The sequence below is a fragment of the Pantherophis guttatus genome, chromosome 3 (genome assembly GCF_059756535.1).
Source record: "Pantherophis guttatus breed Tessera chromosome 3, ASM5975653v1, whole genome shotgun sequence".
In the NCBI taxonomy this organism is placed as follows: Eukaryota; Metazoa; Chordata; class Lepidosauria; order Squamata; family Colubridae; genus Pantherophis; species Pantherophis guttatus.
Window position 1 is genome coordinate 183,074,071 of NC_142065.1, and position 19,842 is coordinate 183,093,912.

Consider the following 19,842-nt stretch of genomic DNA (forward strand, 5'->3'; position numbering starts at 1 on the left):
TATTTGAAGCGTACACTGCTGATTTGGTTTATTGTGCAATGTTGACACATTCTACCGATATTATTATGTTTCAAAATTTGATACTATTAAGAACTGGTTATTTTGCTAATGGACAACTTGGTAGAAGGATTTGGAATACAATAAAGCTTCTTTGCTTGCAATTGAATGGGAAATACAGTTTGCCAATTTCTCTTCCTCGTTGCAGTCCTAATGCTATTACACCTGTTTTCTGGAAGGTTCTCCAACCCTCCAGAATCTTTTCCTGATTTTTTAAAAAGCAGATTATAACTATTTTAAAAAATGATTCACAGAAAGCAGATTAAATTTCAATATTCAGTGTCTTCCTGGAACACATAGTAAACTATCACTGAAAAAAAAGTCAGTCTATGAAAAAATCACTTAATTAATTTAAAAGATTATTTTTTCTATTTTCTTATCTTGTTTAGAGACTATCACTGCAAGAAGGGGGGAAAGGTCTATAGCTAGGCTTATCAGCATATACAACAAACCACATAATAATAGCTAAATCTAAGTGCGAGCAAGATTAATTGCATCTCAGTCGCTCTTTTATTTGACATCTCAGAACTGCTTTCAGCTTTCCCACAATATCGAATTGCGTCTGTGTACACACCAAACACCTAAGAGATAATTCATTTCACTTTCAACTACCTTTTCAAATAAACTTTTCTAAACAAAGGCATTTATCTACATTTAAGTGGCAGCTGAAATTCTAGCACACTTCTCAATAAAAAGAACAGAGAGGCTTTACTCCTTCACAAAAGATTTGAGGCACGTATTAGTGGTACCAGCAATCTAGAAATACCCTTGGGCTACAGAATTATTTTCTCACACTCTAACAAAAGAGGAAAAAAGTAGTCACATAAAAGTGATTTTATCCACTCATACATTGGAGTCATCCAATCTCTCACTTCTGTACCTCTATGCACCTAAATAATATTAAAAGCAGGCTCTCTGATGAAGAAGATGCACGATTTGGAAATGAAGCAATGCTTGACCTAGACTTAATCATGAGAATAGGCACTAACTGTGATGTGAAACGTATAATAAGCCAGAAGTCCACATTTCATGTATCCAAATCGACACTGGACATCAACATTTATCACTGAAGCATTCAAAGCGCAACTTTCCATATAAAGACCCCATTTTATAATTTGTAGGTTTTCTCCTTTTACTTCTTACTTACCTATATATTGCAAAACATTTAGGCAGTTGATAATAAATTATGATTGTTAATATTTTCATCTGGCTCCTAGGCTCCTTCTCTGAGAACTTCATTTAATTTTTAATAGCACATTAAATAATTAAACTGAGCACATTTTTTTCTCTTGTATCAAAGTTTCAGTACGGTTTTACACAGTTTTAGAAAGAGTTCCTTCCGACTCATATCCACTTGTATTTTAAATCATTTAAGTTCATTTAGAATTTGAATGATAATTTATCGAAATTGTTTGAGCCAACCTTATCAGATGCTTTTTAGAATTGTAATAAAACAGCATTGTGATGATTTACCCCAATACGTTAAATCGGTGCAAGGTTATAAAATAGACTTTCAATATCACATCCCTGAGCCACAGATATAAAGTTCTGTTTGAGTTTTATTTTTGAAAAACAAACTAACACCTGGAACTATTGACATAATTAGAATAAAACAAGCAGAGAATAATTTATAATCCAATATTTTAGCTTTTCAAATCTTAATCCTAACCCTAGATTTGTGGCTGTATTCTGATATTAAGCACCCATAATTTGCATCAAGGATACATTTGCCTTGTTCTTTCTTTCACATACTTTGTAAATGTTTAGTTTAGTACAATATTCACTTCCAGTTTCAATGCGGTTTAATACAGATAGTCCTCAAATTACTACAGACTTTTTGGGACCAGAAGTCCCATTGCTAAGCAAGACAGTTGTTAAGTGAGACACACCTGATTTTCTGACTTTTTTTTGTCAGTGATTTAAGCGAATCACACAATCATTAAGTGAATCTGGCTTCCCTTATTGATTTTGCTTGTTGAAAGCCAGCTGGGAAGGTCACAAATGTCAATCACATGATGCTGGGATATGTATACTGTACATGCCAGTTGACAAGTGGCCAATTTTGATTACTTGATTGTAGGGATTGTGCAACAGCTGTAAGTGTGGCGACCTGTCATAAGTCACTTTTTTCAGTGCCTTTGTAATTTTAAATGGTAGCTAAACGAATGATTGTAAGTCAAGGACTAGCTGTATACTGATTAAATCCTCTCACTCATATCCATTGCTTCATATTCCACGCTTTGTACAAAGCTCATTTTAAATGAAGGATATTTAGGTTTAAAAATGATTTGCTAAATTCAGGTAATACATTGCAGTCAATTTAAACTATAAGTAACAGCTTCTATCATCTTTGCCATCAGATATGGAAGAGCCCAACAGTCACTATATTGTAATGTATTCTTATCATGTAAAGCATGAAATGACACAGTGTATATTTTACTTAAATGAGATATTTATTCAACTTTGATTTTACTGCTTCTATTAAGAACAGTTAGACTAGGAACTGATCCATGATTGTTTAAACTTCAGGACAAACATTCAACATTATTTTCTTTTACTGAAGAGAAACATTCATTTATAAGACAACAGGGATATTTATACTGTAATCCAAGTAAAAAAAAACATTTAAATTGATAAAGTGAAAAATAGAGTATTCTTAGGTGTATATTCCAAAACCTTAATTGCAACATTCATCTTTTAAAGGACGTTTTGAAGATCCTAGAGAAAAAGCATTAAGAAGTAAAGATTTCCTCTTCTATAACAAAAGGCATTTTTCATGATACCAAGACCTTTTCATGTTTTATTACTTACATTTGAAAATAATCTTTACCCAGGAAGCTTGTATTAAAATCTACAAGAAGCTCAAAAGTATAATGCATTCTGTCACTGAAGCCTCGTCTGAACAATGAGCAGTATTATCATATTAGAAAAAAATGAATACAATAGTATATTAAATATCCTGTTGTGTTCTTGGCCTCTCTCCAGATTCTCTGTTTTGAAGACAAACTCTGGAGTTCTCTGCCGTATTTCTCAGAAAAAACTGAATGAAGTAACAAAGTCTAAAGAGGCTTAGTGATAAGCTTTGACCAATTACCACTGACAGCATGGCTTTATGTTACACATCGTATTTTTAGGTTTTCGCTAATCCCTCTTCTTTTTCATTCCAAACCTTATGTTACTTGAGAATTTGACAGGAAGTTGCAAAAAGACAAGGCTGTCCACATATTGGGAGTTCAAATGGTCAGTTCAAATATTGAAAGAAGATTTTTCATTTAACCAAGAGTAAGCAAACAAATGGTCAAAACAAATGGAGAAGTATCACTTTAGTACCACTAAACTTAGTTAAGTCTAATACTCATTACACAAAACAGTTAACTGTGACATGCATACAGAACTGTCAAAAGTTGCAAGCCATAAAAATGTTTAGCGTTCTATTAACTATTGGAAACATTTATTACATATGAATGAATTCTCAGATTCCAACAGTCAACCTAAGTAAATAAATACATGGCTTGAACTGGTGTTCTGCAATCAGATATGGATATCGAGGAAATTTGGCAGACACAGGAACAGCATTACTTTGAAAGAACTTCATATCATCTGTTTGCAATTCCTTAAAGCAGCCATATCAATGATATCAAAATAGTATTTTTTTTACTTTAATTAACTATATGTTCTAATTATAAACTGTTGGTAAGTTCGTAAAACAAGTACAGTAAAATCTCCATAGTTGACCACCTCCCTATATTAACCATCTCCCTAAGTTGACCTAATTTTCATAGACCGGACATATCCTATATGTACACAACAGAAAGCCAACCGCTCTATATTGACCACTTCTGTAAGTTGAATCTTGGCCACCTAGACCTTGACACATGGCATTAATTCACCCTCTATAACAGGGCTGTCAAACTTGCGGCCCGCGGGCTGGATGCATCACACATTGGCCACGCCCACGGCCGGTTTAACAATGGGGGGAAATGTCATGATACGTCACGTGATGATGCCGTGACGATGCGAGGGTGACACCCCTGCTCTATAACTTGACGAGTTGAGTCCAGTCTGCACCAAGGGCAAGAATTGGTAGCAATGAATTTCTTTCAAGAAGAATATCAAAGAATACAATATTTTTTACTTTGATTCGGTGCTGATGAGTGTGGACTCTTTTTCAAGGCGATGCCTGACAAGAGCCTCGTTATGAGGGGTGACAAATGTAAGAGTGGAAAACTTTCTAAAGAACATTTCAGTGTTCTGCTGTGTGCTAGCTTAACCGGAGAAAAGCTAAAACCTTTGATGATTGGTAAATCAGCAAAGCCATACTCATTCAAGAACCTGCAGCCCAAAGACCTTCCTGTCAACTGGAAATCTAACAAATCTGCATGGATGACTGGTGCCCTATTTGAGGAGTGGATAAAAGGTATAGACTGAGAAATGAAGAGGAAGAAACGGTCCATTCTCCTTGTAGTGGACAATTATCCTAGCCATCCCCAAGTGAATCATCTTACAATCGTAAAACTGACATTTTTGCCTCCAAACACTACATCAAAACTTCAACCTCTTGACCAAGGCATAATCAAAACATTCAAAATGAACTTCCAAGCCCAGCTTCTGTAGTGGGTCATTGCTAAAATGCAAACCTATAGTCTGCCTGCAGAAGCAAAGTCCTAACCCTAACCCTGAACCAGAAGCAATTTTCCAATCAATATTGACTGAGGTACAACCCAGCAGAAAAATGCTGGAAGCAACTGATGAGGCAGAAGAATTAAGTGAGAACACAGAAATTGCAGATATTCCGAAAGAAGAGGATGTCAGTCATTTGATAATGCAGTTAAAGTCATTTGCCGGGGGAAATGCTCAGGTATGCTGAATGGTATAGCCACTGGTTAGAGTACTTTCTCTGCTTACCTTCACAAAAAGAATCAGAAACAGACTAAAATTCTATCTTTTTTTTTTCAGAAAGAATGACCAAGCCATGAGAAAACAATACATATGTAAATGTATTGATATTATATGATACAGTATTGTGTGAATGAGATAATAAACTGTTCAAATCTAAAACCACCTATATCCAATCAACTAAATCTATAGTGTTATTCTAGTTCAGGGGTGTCAAACTCACGTCGTCATGTGATGTATCACAATTTTCCCCTCTTTGCTAAAACAGGCATGGGCATGGCCAGCGCATGACACATCTGGCCCGTGGGCCGCGAGTTTGACAACCCTGCTCTAGTTCATGTTAATATGCAATAAACTTCCTACCAGTAATTAACTTTCATGGACAAGCAGTATTATCTATACCAGGCACAGGTTGAGATTTGTATAGCTTTGAAAAAAGCAGAAAGCATAAATAATAATTTGCCATTGAGAATTAACATCACACTGCACTGAGAAGAGTCAATAAAGGAAGCGCTAATCCTCCATCCCTGGTACAACTGGCACTGATTACAATTTTAAGAACCAAATTATTCAATACACCAACCTATTCCCAAACAGACTATTCTATACTGGACCTTGTTCCCACACTTAAAAGCTTTCACCCATCTTCTCAGCCTCTGACACAGAGGCAGCAACATTGCCACGGGTTAAAATCTGGATCAATGATAAAGTTCCTGAAACAGGAACTCAATCTGCTTCTCACTAGCAGAGACCTGGCCACTGTACACCCATTTTTATGTTTTCTCATTTGGGAATGATTCATAAGACTACAGGGACGATATCACCATATAATTGGTACTCACATTGCTTTTTCAAAATTACACTAGGTCCTCTATCTTGTTAGATTTCAACAGGTCTAAATTTTGGCTATATGTAGACTTTTCTTGCTTGTGGACAAAGTAATTAATTATATTCAATTTCATCAGAAACCATAAACTTGGTTATCAGACTGCAGTGACTGAATCATGCAGCTGCCAGGATAGACAACATAGTTATAGCCCTAAGGTTGCTCTGGCCTCATAGTGGAGCCTGAGAATCTGTCAGAAAGGTGCTCTCACAGGGCAAGATATCAAGAAACAGCTGCATAGGTTAAGCATATTATGTTAGTTTTTCCTTCGTTTTCAATACTGCTCTGTCTGCAATATTGCATCTTGTGCTTAATAGCATGCTGGCATACACTAGTGAATAGCGAGGAGCAGACGTCATGAAGTATCTCATAATTCCATTTGTATTTCTTTTGATTCAGAAATAAATCAAGAGAAATTGCATTCATCAGTTCCTAACGAAGTTCTCCATTTTGTGAATGGTACTTTCTTCATGGCAAATATTTATTTTGTTTCTTTTTAATCAAGGAGTCTGGTTTAAGAAGCAATCTCATATCCTTGAGATTGGATTAATTAAGATTCTACCCATATCACCACTGCTTTTCATGTACATAGAGTGTAATAATTTGTTCATTAGGTAACTTGCAGTTTTTATGTAGACGATGTTCGGCCTAACAAAATATGGAAGGTCTTATGGCCTTTCTACTTCTGCATTTTGTGTCCAGCAGTGACCAATCATAAGCACTTTCCAGGAGCTCATAAATAGAGCCTCTTCTACGGTTGTTTCCTAGCAACGAGCATTTCAAACACGTTGCCTTGATTCCAAAGTATGGCAAAAAGCAATGGATCACCAAATAATATGTGATTTTAAAGAAGCTATGTTAAACTATCACAGCAAAACCAACCCCAAAAAGCTTGTTTCAAGGGGCTCAGTCTGGTGGGGAAGGTACTTATACAGTAGGTAAGTATAAGCAAAGATGCTACAACAGAAAAGACTTACAACAAATATTACAAATTTCTTCTATTGTCTTAAGAACCACCCATTTTACGATTGATGGCTTTCTGCCAAAATCTGTTAGTATTCTCTAGACCAGGGGTGGGAAAATATGGCCCCTTTATGACCTATGGACTTCAACTCCCAGAATTCCTGAGCCAGCTTGGCTGTCTCAGGAATTCTGGGAATTGAAGTCCACAGGTTGTAAAAGGGCCACAGTTGCCCACCCCTGCTCTAGACTACAAAAGCAAGAAAGTTATTTATTCCAAAGGGCATTACAACATTTCAAGGAAGCTTAAAGCAATGTATTATTCTTTAGATATGGCATTCAGTGCAAAATGATTTAGTTTCATGTAGTGACATGCCAAGGTGAATCTGCTGTTTCAGTTATAGGAACAGGAGGGAAAGCAGACTATGCTAATGACATTACAAGCAGACCTAGATATTTTTACAGGTATTCCACGACTTATAAACATTTGTTTAGTGACCATTCAAAGTTACCACAGCATTGAAAAAAGGGACTTATGACCTTTTTTTCACACTTATGACCACTGTAGCATCCCCATGAATAGTGACTAAAATTCAGATGCTTGGCAACTGGTTCATGATAGTTGCACTGTCCCAGGGTCATGTGATCACTTTTTGCAACCTTCTGACAGGCAAAGTCAATGGGGAAGCCAGATTCACTTAACTACTACGTTACTAATTTAACAACTGCAACGATTCACTTAACAACCATGTCGGGAAAGGTTGTAGAATGGGGTAAAATTCAAATGTCTCGCTTAGCAATAGAAACGTTGGGCTAAATTGTGGCCATAAATCAAGGACTATCTATATATTGCACAAATTCTGCAGACAAAAATATACAGTTAAAACTACCATCAAAAGTGATAAAGCATTTATCTATCTCCAGTGTCATGAGCCGTGTTGGTGCAGTGGTTAGAATGCAGTATAGCAGGCTAACTCTGCCCAGAGCCTGGAATTTGATTTGGCTCAGTTGACTCAGCCTTCCATCCTTCTGAAGTCTTTAAAATGAGGATCCAGATTGTTGGATTTTTGAATTTTGAAAAGAATTCTAAGCATAGAAGTTTGAGTTCAAATTACTTAGAGTTCAGAACATTTTCCATGGATCTGAAACAATTCTCAGAGTAGCAGAAAATTTGATAGCCCTGTGCCTCAGAAAATGCCTGCCAAATAAGCAAATCTTTAAACGGAAGCAAAATCACCTTGCTTGAAATATGCCTGAATCTGACTGGGAGATTATTCCGCAGTGTAAACACTGTAGCAGAAAAATGCCCTTCTGCTACCATTAAATGGCATCCTCATCAAAAAGACTAAAGATACAAAAACATTTTATGGTTGAAATGTCCTGACTTTAGAGCATTCTGACGTTACTGGAAATGTTTTTACCAGTTTGATGCAGTTGTTAAGGTATATCTCAAGCCCAAGGATGACTTGGGGTCAATTATTCTCTTAGCCCACAGGTGTTAAACTTGTGGCATCACGTTGCCGTCACGTGACATTTTGCGATGTTTTTCCCATTTGCGGAGCTGGAATGAGCGTGACTTGCGCATGACACATCTGGCCTGCAGCCCGCCAGTTTAACACCCCTGTCTTAGCCGAACCTACTCCATAGGAATCCTACTGTGAGAAGAATTGGACTAGAGGGTACTGTATATGCTCCTTGAGCTCCTGGAGAAAAGTTGTGATATAAATATACGAAAGAAATAGATGAATTAACAAGCATTACATCCTAATCTCCACTTCAAGGTCAACATGGAGAATTCCAAACCATGAAAAATTTTGCTTGCAAACACTAGATCCGTGATGGAGAACCTATGGCACATTTGCCACAGGTGGCACGCAGCGCCCTCTCTGTGGACACAGAAGCCGTCGCCCCAGTTCAGCTGTGCCGTGGATGTGTGTGTGCCTCCCACCGGCCAGCTGGTCGTCAGTTCTCTGCCGCACATGCGTGGGGAGATAGGGTGCACATGGGGGGTGCATGGATGCACAGGGGGTGGGGCACATGCACAGGGCTGCACGCACATTGCATTTTGGGGGTTTGGGCGCATGCGTGTATTCACACGTGCACATGCACACTTTGGGCAGTCGGTCCGGAAAAGGTTAACCATCACTGCACTAGATGAATGGAGTGGTTAACAAATATAGTAAACTAATTAATAACAATCAAAGAGCTTCAGTGCTAGAGTTAAATATTTGAAGGAGATTCTACTGAATTAGCTGCGGTTCCTAGACCATTCTCAAGTCCAGTTTTGAATGTACCACTATGTGGATTAGTTTGACTGGGCAATCCCTGTCAAAGAAAGTTAAACCAGTTGTAGTTATCACAGGAATTCTAAATCCCTCAGGTTACTTTCAAGACCTCTAGCAAAAAGACAAGTCTTGAAAGCACCCAGTACGCACATTTTTATGCGTACTGAGAAGACTCATCATCTACACCTCTATGATTCAATCTATCTGATGTATTGACTAATGTATTTCTGATATCTTTTTTATTATTAAAGTCCATCAGCTTGATATAAAAAAAAAGAAAGCTCACCAACAATCATATGGAATTTGTCTGTAATTATTTAGACCATTATTAAATGTGCTTGTAAGCCTAAACATCTGCAGCCTTATTTTCCAAATTCAAGTCTCTTTCATCCTCAAAGTCTTTATACTGCACTATTAAGCCCTAATGAAAAAGTGTTGCTTTTTAAAATAGTTGTCTTTGTTTCCTAAGAATAGGCAGGAAATACTACTTTGTATCAGAGCAGGATTTTCAATTGGTGCAACGGGTGTCAACCTTACGTTACCCTGAAAGGCAAGCAATCACATAATTTATTGCCAAAAATGTTATTACTACCCCAGCATACTTGCTCCTTAAAGGACTGAAGCCTACACATAATATTGCTTTAAGTATTCAGGTTCTAGGAACTTAATATAGAGGAATGGTATAACACATATGTGGGCCACAGCAGTATGTCAGTTATGTGAGTAGAAATCACAATAGTATTAAAATATGAAAAGAGGTGGGAAAGTAGGTTATAACATTTACTTCCCCAATTCAACTCATAATAGTTAATAATTTCTTAATTTTTATTGAAGAAAAATCACTAAAAACCAGGAGTAAGGTAACATGAACACTGCTATCTTTCTTACATATATAAAAGTGTCTACCTTGTTGACCTGTCCTATCATATTAATCCATCATCTCTTTAAATTTAATATCATTAAAGTCAAACTTTAAGAGCCTAGACATGGCAGAGAAAACCACATATTTTTCCCCCTTTGGGAGGTAACCAGATGTCAATAGCTGCAGCTGTGACTACATAATTACCTGTTTGCATTAACATAGACCACAGTTTAGATTTAATAGGTCAGATGACAATGCAGCAAAATGCATTTACCCTATGATTACCCCTTTTCAAACATTCTCTCACTCGCAACTTCGACCCTGGGAACATTGCAGGCACAGACTTGGGTCAATAAGAAACATTGGCCAGCACAATAGGCCTTGCCTCAAACAGCGCTGTTGACAGACACCAGCACAAAGGAAGTGAATAGAGTCCCCCTCAGTTCTCACACAGAGCGAAGAATGACTCAGTGTACTGCTGCTTTGGTGCACTGTTTGTACAGTGTATACAGCTTTTGTCCTCAGCCACTGTTCCTGGCTCAATGCGGGCTAAAGAGCCTAGGAAATGAAGGAGGAAGAATAGCTCTGCACTCTTTCCTGCAGCCAACAGAATATCCATATGCACATGACAAGGTCAATGAAAAGCCTAAAGTCACCAGTTGACTCTCTCCCACCTTAATTACTCCCACAGTACCTCTGGACTTATATTGGAGCTCCAGCTGTAATACTCAGAACAATTTTGCCTATTAGAATATTAGCTTGAGGTTCCTTTTCCTTTGAAAATGTTTCTCCTGTTAGTTCTAGTGCATCACTAAATGACCGCATCATTGGGATGTCTGAGAATTGAAAATAAGAGAAGGGCACCAGAATTCTGAGCACACATTTAAAGAACTGTCAGTAGAAAACAGGAGAAAATGAATTAGGTTCAGGCAGCTTAGTACACAAACAACAAGCAAGCATGGTAGTTTTTTAGAAAAAAATAGGAACACTCACAATGTATCTGAGAGTTATTGGCTGTTGCACTTAAGGAAGTCATTCTTAAGTAGTTACTTGAATTAGTAGAAATTAGAGCAAAGAGGACTAGGTGGCTGCCTCCCTTCTCTTTGTGAGTGTCCTATGGACATTCAGATGGTCTATGTGCTGGATAAACTATATTTTGACCAAGAACAATAGAATACACCTTTAACAATTTCAAGAAAACAACATGTTTATGTTGAAAAATCTTGCCTAACCACCACAACAAAATATTGAAATGGGATTAAGTGGGCTCTACTGTGTGTTCACCAACATTAGACCCAATGTGGGACATTCAGCTTAAAAACCCCACAAATTTTCAGTAAGTATAATCAGTGGAAAAACTGCTCTACAATAGTTTTTGTTGAGCACAAGAACAAAATGAATGTGCGCCAGAGTTACAATACATAATAGGTATGTAATTAATAAAGAAAACAAATAGTCGTATCTAAAAATACCGCTATTCCAAATACATTGGTCTCTCAGATTCCACAATTTTCTTCTTTAGTAGCTATGCCACCTGCTTATTATATCAATTACAGGTACAGACCTGACATTGCTGAGTATTCCCAGTTTTTAACAGTAGTGTTCTTGTTCAAAATATCAGGCAACTCTAACTGTAGCCTTCTTCAGAGCTCCCAGATTACACAGCTGCCTGAATAAGGAAGGAGGGAAAGATATTCTCTCTGATATGATTTCTCATCAAAAAGGATCAAGATCCAAAATGGCTGCTTATATCAAATCTGAGTATATTTTTGCATTTCACTGATAGACTGGATACAGTTTTGAAGAGAGAGAGGAAACATTAGGAAGAGAAGCACGAAGAACACTCTTCCTGTATTTTCTTTAAATTTTAACACACAAATACAAAATGGATTGTGGGGGAGAAAAAAGTAGTTCTACACAGAGGGAAAAAATTGGATGATTTTCTAACCTGTCAATATCTATTATATGAAGTATCTCCACTTTGTCCAGGATTCTTAAAACAAGGCTACTGAATGCTTTTCAGCAAAAGCACTTCAATCTCTCAGGCTAACTTTCTGCATAGTCCATCAATAGTTGGATTATTCACAATTCTCCCCTATTGACATATACTGTACATACTTCCAAAATCAGATTTTATCCTCTCTGGACAGCAATCACCCTTTAAAAAAGACTTTTAGTGTAAAATGTTTTTCATGTCAACTTACCAATATTAAAAACTATACAAATACGAACCTGCATTTTACGTTTTTTATGACCTTAAAATGTGTATATGTGATTTGCAACACAATCTGGTATGTAAACTACCTTCACTGAACTTGCTAATCAACCATGCCTCATTCCCCCATGTTGCTCCATTTCAGCTCACTGAATTGCCATCTTTATTCCTAATCCAAAATAATATTGCAAAGAAATAATGTAGAGGCAGGCTCAGGTCTCTGTCTCTCTGCATGTCAGCAAAGTAATTCCTGAAACCTCTATAACAAGAAGCAAATTTGGTGAAAGGTGGGTTGGGTTGGTGGGTGGGACAGAAGTCTGCAAAAGAAAGATTCAAGTTTGAAATTGGGTAAGATTCAGCCAGAGGTAAACAGAGGTTGTAGAGTAAACCATCCTAGAAAAAACAATCTGCCAATACAACCCTATGAGAGAGATGATTGGGCTGTATCTTGAAGCCCTGCCAGCATTTTCATTCTAAACTTCCTTCTTCTTCCTTAGTCACATGATCCAGAACAAAACTTATTGTAAATAATTCCAGAAGGCATCTTCTGCATGCTTTTCCTAACCTAGAAAGTTTCTTTTTAACTGACACTATTCTATGAATATAAAGCTTTTGCATGGTTTTTATTTTTCTTAAATGGCTAAGATTTCATAAACCCAAGCACATTTTTGTTTTTTAAATGTTCCAATTGACTATATATCTTGATAACACTTATTACTTTTTAGTCTCAAGAGTGATTAACTTTGCAGCATCGAATTAGAGTTTACTTTTTATGTTAATGTACCATTTATAATGATTGGTTAAAAGTTGAGTAGAATTTCATAGTTGTGCAATTTCTTTCAAGAAGCACACTCATAAATAAAAGATACATCTGCATCATAATTTTTTTTTGATGTTTAAATCTACATCTGGTGCAATAAAACAGTGCTGAAGTCTTTAGCCTTTTTAATGTATTTGCTACCCCTGTATGCTATCATATGTAATACTATTTAAGGAAAATTGAATTATTAATTATAATGTCTATTTTGAGGAAGGTGATTTATAATGACTTGTATTTTGTCTCCTGGTGTGAATTCTGCTGTCTACGCTATTAAAAAAAATAGTCCAAAAATATTTAGAAATTTATGGTTTCACCCATTTCAGCAACACCATCTTTGTGAAATACTGAACCATAAAAAGCAGCACCTCAGTTTGAGGCTGAAAATAACTACTGCAGAACAACACAGTGGGTGGCAAACAAAAAGTGCACTGTAAGGCATTTAAACAAATAAGATGAAGTCCACAAGAGATAAAAAGTTATAATTTCCTAAGTGTACATTACTATAAATAATCCTGGGAGCTATTTGCTGAAAAATGCATAGATTCAGTCTGCAATCACATAGCTAGTCTGTAAAAAATGCACTCTAATGTTTGACAGTAGACATAGAGGCACCACATGCATTGTTTGGGCGAAGAGTTACTGTGAATAACCCTGTAAAAGCAGTTTTTTAAAAGCCACCTTCTTGAATCTAACCTTCTCTAAACAAAAATAGTTGCTATTTCTTCCTTCCATTTCTTTAATCCGTGAAAATAGCACAAGGAGAACAATCTTACCAAAGATCTGAGACTTTAGTGGACTATGACTAAGAACAAATAAAACAAACCATTTTTTATAAGTCAACAAAAATTACTAAAAGTCACTGTGTCAGACCTGCCACCACTTAAACCTCTAAGTAGAAATGATCCTTGGCTCCATTTGTTGAGAAAGATATATATTAGAAAAGTGTACTGCACTACTGCAATACACTTGACTTCTAATAAAACTATGCCCTCCTGAACAAATGGAGCCAAGGATCGTTTCTACTTAGAGGTTTTAAGTGGCGGCAGCACTGAAAATCACAACTAACAAAAGTCAAAGTTGATGCCATGCCGTTTCTTTTTCTAACGGGGAGAGGTGCTTTAAACGAAAATATAGAAAAGCATTCTTGTCAGCAAATGTAATCATTTTAATTGGGATTTTAAATTTTATGGATTTGGGGTTTTAAATTTGGGTAGCCAATGATTTAATTCTTTTAATTATCTTAACTTTTGCATTTGTATGTTTTTTAATTTTGGCTGTTCACCGCCCTGAGTCCCTTCTGGGAGAAGGGCGGTATACAAATTAAATTAATAATAATAATAATAATAATTTATAAGTTGAAAGTGTCAGGAGCAAACAAGCAGGCCCACAGGTGAAGATTTCAATTAGCTGTTTTATTGCTCTAGTCTAGCCTGTACAAAGGAATCTTCTCAGAATGAGAGTTTGCACCTGAATGTGACTAGATACGGTTCAACTGCATTCAAGAGGGGTCTGACTTCGCCCTCTGGTGCCCACATAGGGATTCCAGACTAATTCTCCGTTTTACCCCCTGCCTTAGCCAGTCTTTCCCCTCCACAGAAAGGGCGGTATCACCTATGTGAAATACCTATTTCAGAGAAAATAACATTTTTCACATTCATATTTGATACTGACCTCATTTGATGTTCAAATGCTACTGTAAGAAAACATGAACTACATGTATTCACATGGCCTCTTTGCTCTTGTTGCACAGTGAAACAAATGAAGAAGCCATAAATACCCATAGCTTGATATATAGGAAATTAGGAAACATAATGAATTGAGGAGGGAGCTTCATCTTGACACATTTCTCTTATTCTTTTGTGGTTTATATTACACTAATTGCTGTGTAATAGAATGTCTTTAACATTTATTTAATCTTGTATTGCTTTTGGATCTTATTCATTTTTCCCATTCTCATTTTGTGGCTGTAGGTAGCTTATACCAATTTTTATATTTTATTTGTTTTATTTATTTTGTAATATGTTATTATAAGACAGTGAATAACAACATATATAACAAGTAAATCTAGATTTCTTCACTCACCTGAACTTACATCCTGATCACCCCACTGGTTTATGTAGCATTTTATACATGAGACAATCTTTGGAGATGTGTCCAGAATGCAATAGCCAGACTAGTAAAACCATTTCTCCACAGCAGAAAAGTACCACTTTTGAGATTGCTGCAATTCTGAGGTCCAATTCAAAGTGCCAATTACTTCTTAAAAATCCCTTTATATCACAATACTGGGCTACATGAAGTATTGCCTTGCCAAAGTTGACTTGTAATTATCATTAGAGAATTCTCTTGTGAAATTCAATGACTAGAAGCAGCAGCAATCTTCTCTCTAGTGATCTCTGTATAATGCTTGCGGATGGGCATTTTTACATTTTTTTTCTAGGCTGAATTTATTTCCTTTCTTGAGTTTACTGTTTTTACATGATTGTATTATACATCATTCAGAGACATATGATTGGTGTGGTAAAATAAAACACATAGTGTACACACACCCAATTTACAGAGCTAGAATATGACCATTTAAAGATGGCCACTATTGATAATTATAACTACTTTTAAATGAATATACAACATGAAAAAATAACAGACGATTCAGGAATCATGAAAACGTTATACTACAAATTTGGATACAGTGCAGTAGGCCTTCGGCAATTTTACTGAAATTTTTTTTAAAAAACCAAGTGTTTTCAAGGAAAAGCTATCAAGATAACATTCCAAGAGAGATGGCTTTTGAAACAAGCTGTTATGTCCAGTTCAAGTTGCTGGTGCCATTTAGGTTAGTCCACATAGGTATAGGTCTAATGCCTTCTCAAAGACTTTAGTATAACTCACATAAGTGGAATTTCTTTTCCACCTTGTCTCTTCCTTTTAATTAGTTTTATTCTTTATATCTGAATAGAACACTGGAAATAAATTGTGTAAAGGGGTTCAAAACTCTGCCCGTCCTATTCAACAGCAGAAAATGCTCTGAACAGAACAGGACCAAATTGGGTAAAGCTGGAGCAACCAGCAAAAGAAAGATCAAGTTTGAAAATGGACGAAATCTAGATCTGAACTCCAGACAAAAGCATCTTATAAAATATTCCCCCAGGGCTGTCCTATGGAGCAGCATTTGGGCAGCTGTTCAAAAGGCTGTTAATAGCTCCATTCGACACCCTCCTGGTCCTATGGCCCAGGCCCCAGAGCATATGTGCTTCTTAGTGTATACATACCAACAAACCACAAAGAGCAACATGAGGAAAAGAAACACAAATATAGACATATTACTATATTACACAAAAAAAATGTAGATGCTTGTTACGGCCACTGTGGGTATAGGTGTTGAAAAGAATTTAAGAACTCATAACCTATATGTTTTCCCCAAATTATTTTTTCTTTGAATTTGTGTTGTTTGCATAGTAGGTACGAAGCTGTAAAAGTTTGTACCCATATTGGTTGTTGTGAAAAAGGACCCACTTATTCCAATTCAACTAGAAGAAACTGTCCGAAAATGCATTACTAACATGACGAGCTCTTATCTTTGCATCTTCTCCACACAGCTATCAGTATAGCTAAGGCTATTAAGATAACTGCAATTCACAGTAGGAATAGGAGCAGAATGATTTAGGAGGGGGCACTTGTGGAGAGCCAAAGAAATGACCTTGGGGAAACTATGCAGCAACAGTTACAAAATATATAAGCCTGGGAAAGGCATTTAAGCATTACAGCATTAAAAACATTAGGGGGGAAAACCTTCAAACTGGCTCTGCCTTAACACTCTGGAGCAGTGTTTGTCAAGCTTGGCAACTTGAAGAAGTGTGGCCCTTAACTTCCAGGTTGTTGGAGCTGAAGTTCATACATCTTCAAGTTGCCAAGATTAAGAACACAGCGCCAGATATAAGAAGGAGGGAAAGGGGGAAAATCCTGAGGCTTTAAAGACTCTGCTAGCTCAATAAGAATTCCAGTGAATAAAGTCTGTTTTCCTGACCTGGTCAAAGGAGAAGAGTAATATCATCAAATTTTGGCAGTTTTTTCACTTGGGAGGCAAACCATAAATTGCTAGGTTCCAACTTGAACGAGGTACTAATAAATGGCTCTTATTTATGGATTCTTCCACCTCAGTTTCTGCTCTTTCTTTTTGCTTCCTTAAAGATAGTTCTGAAATCCTTTTCTCCCCTTCCCCTGCAAAATATTTTTTCTTCTTCTCTCACGCTTGATCTTCTCAACCATTATTTTCTGTTTTCTGAGCCTCTTTCTGGAGACCTGCCTCATACCTTTCTCTCCCTTTAAAAATGCAAAATTTGGCCTGGGTTAGGCAAAATGCAAAAACTAAATGCAGCAATCTTGAATACCAATTTGATGTTCCGTTCTTCTGGATGTCAACTCATCAGGAAAATGATATTCTGTATAAATGTTGCCATATTTAAGGCAGCATATTTGAGGCAGAAAGACATAAAAGATCCTTTTTGCCATTGAAGCCTTGCACATGCATGATCTCTTAAGCTGATTACTCTTTGTAAGGAAAATGCTCAGTCAGTATTTTTAAAAAATGAAATATTTAGAAAATTTGAAGAAGAGATATTATTCAACAATAACATCATACAAATAGTTCACTATAACACATACTATCTAGATTTGTGCATACTAAATATCTATAGTATGACTATACTTACTTGCCATCTGCTGGTCGCTTGCAAACACAATGAAATTTGCCACCAAAATCAATGTATAGATCATCTTCTAATATGTAAAATATTTTTCCTATGACAATTTTGTCTTTGGCAGGTCCCATCTGAATTAAAGGACAGGACCTCAACATTGACGCAAAGGATTCCACATTCTTGGAAGGCACCTAGATAAAGCAGTCATTTTAATTTAGGAAATTATCAGATTTGATGTATTAACATTCAATGTAATTTTTACAGAGACATTTTTATTTTATAGAGAAATTAAGGGTATCAAGAAACAGTAGCAGGAATCATATGAATAATCTGAAACATTCATTCATAGACCATTGATCTTGATGGAGATGTGGGCAGTGTTACACTTATTTATTCCTAGATAAAGAGTTCTGCATGGAAGTTGAAGTGGCTAAGAATGTAACATGTACGGCAGTATGTTCCATTTCATAATAGTTAAAAAACAGCAGGCAGTGTAAAATACAGCTATGGAACACCTTAAATGTGGAGGTCGGCTCCACAATTGATAGGGCTTTTGGTTAGGACAGGTAGAGGAAAAAGGATGCCATTCCATGATGGGAAAATCGGACTTCCGTTCAGCAGAGGAAAAAGGACACTGCGCTAGGAGACTCTATGGTGGGGGAACAAGACTTCCCGTTGGCTCCACAATTGAACGGGGGGCTTCCGGTTAGGAGCTTTGTGGCTCTTTGAGTGTTTAAGGTTGCGGACCCCTGGCCTAGTCCTACAATGAAATAACAGGGCTTTTTCAAAATCTCTCTCCAGAGTTTCACATGGCCTTTCTTTTATAGTATTAACAATTTTATGCTGTGCATTTTAATCATTGTTTAAAATAATTGTAAGATTAATTTAGAATAGTGGGGTCCTGGGTGCCCTCTGAAGTTGGCTGTTTTCTTGCAGACATTTCATTACCAAATTAGATAATATCATCAGACTTACCTAGTTATTTAGTTTGGTAATGAAATGTCTGCAAGAAAACAATCAAGTTTAGAAAGCACCAAGGAGCCTCATCGTTCAACCCTGAACTACAAAAATTCCCTTCTAAATTTAGAATGCCCTGCTGTATATAGTGGAATTAAGTAAAAATAAATAGTCTCAAATGCTTGTCTTGGAACCTGAACTTAACAGTTCTTAAAGAGTCAGACAAACTAATGTAAATCTGTGGCCTAAATCTGTAATCTAGTATGCCAAAAGTATTCACTTCACTGAATGCTGTAGGACTGCCAAAGATGATCAGGCTACAAGGCTCTTATTTTAACTGCCAACATTCAGCCTCAGATGCATGAAATAATGCAGTAGATCATAATACATTAAAAAGCAAATATGACTGGATATTTTAGGAATAAATTAGGCTGAACAGCACAGACAATTTTAAATTATACAATATGCTATCTAGGGCCGGGATGTCAAACTGGCGGTCCACGGGCCAGATGCGTCACGTGCAGGCCACGCCCACCCCAGCTCCGTGAATGGAAAAAACATCGCAAAACATCACGTATTGGCAACGTGATGCAGCGACTTTGACACCCATGTCTACAGTATGAGACCCAAATGGAATGAAGTGGCAATAACACTAAAAATGCACTACTAATTATATGCTCAGCTATAATACAATAACAGATTTTGCCAGGGTGGAAAAAAATTGATAATTTTTTTTAAAAAAATCAAAAAATCAGATTTTTTAAAATTTAAATTGGATTTTTTTTATTCTTATCAAATTTATTTTAATAAAATGCTTTTGGAGTAAAAATCTATCTAAAGTTAGTTTTCTATTTAAGATAAATTGATAATTTAGTATATTCAGCATGAAATGGAGCTTAGTTATGTAGCATGAGGCTGTATATTCTGCAATATCAGGACTGTTGGTGAATCAACAGCAGATCAGAGGACGAGCTGCTGCGGGACAGATGACAACTGCTCTTTAAAAATTAGGATTTAAATCAAGCCTTTTTACTAGTGATTTAAATCATGATTTAAATCGTGATTTAAACTGACTTGATTTAAATCAAATCTACCCTGTCATTTTCTATCAAACTGTTGCAGAAATGTATGAGCCAACTACAAAAACAATTTCAGAAGGTAGATTGAAAATCTTTGTGGAATCGCTCTATGTCAACACATGTGGAGC

The 19,842-nt window shown here is 36.5% G+C and overlaps 1 protein-coding gene across 2 annotated transcripts in view; it reads right to left on the reverse strand.

Moving 5' to 3' along the window:
• The window catches only part of TPD52 (tumor protein D52), a 69,472-nt gene that overhangs the window by 21,489 nt on the left and 28,141 nt on the right, over window positions 1-19,842 (reverse strand). For both annotated transcript variants that reach the window (XM_087890726.1, XM_034430019.3), the window contains one exon: window positions 17,691-17,869. In XM_087890726.1, coding sequence (XP_087746852.1) covers window positions 17,691-17,869 — 179 coding nt within the window. The remainder of the gene's footprint in view (window positions 1-17,690; window positions 17,870-19,842) is intronic.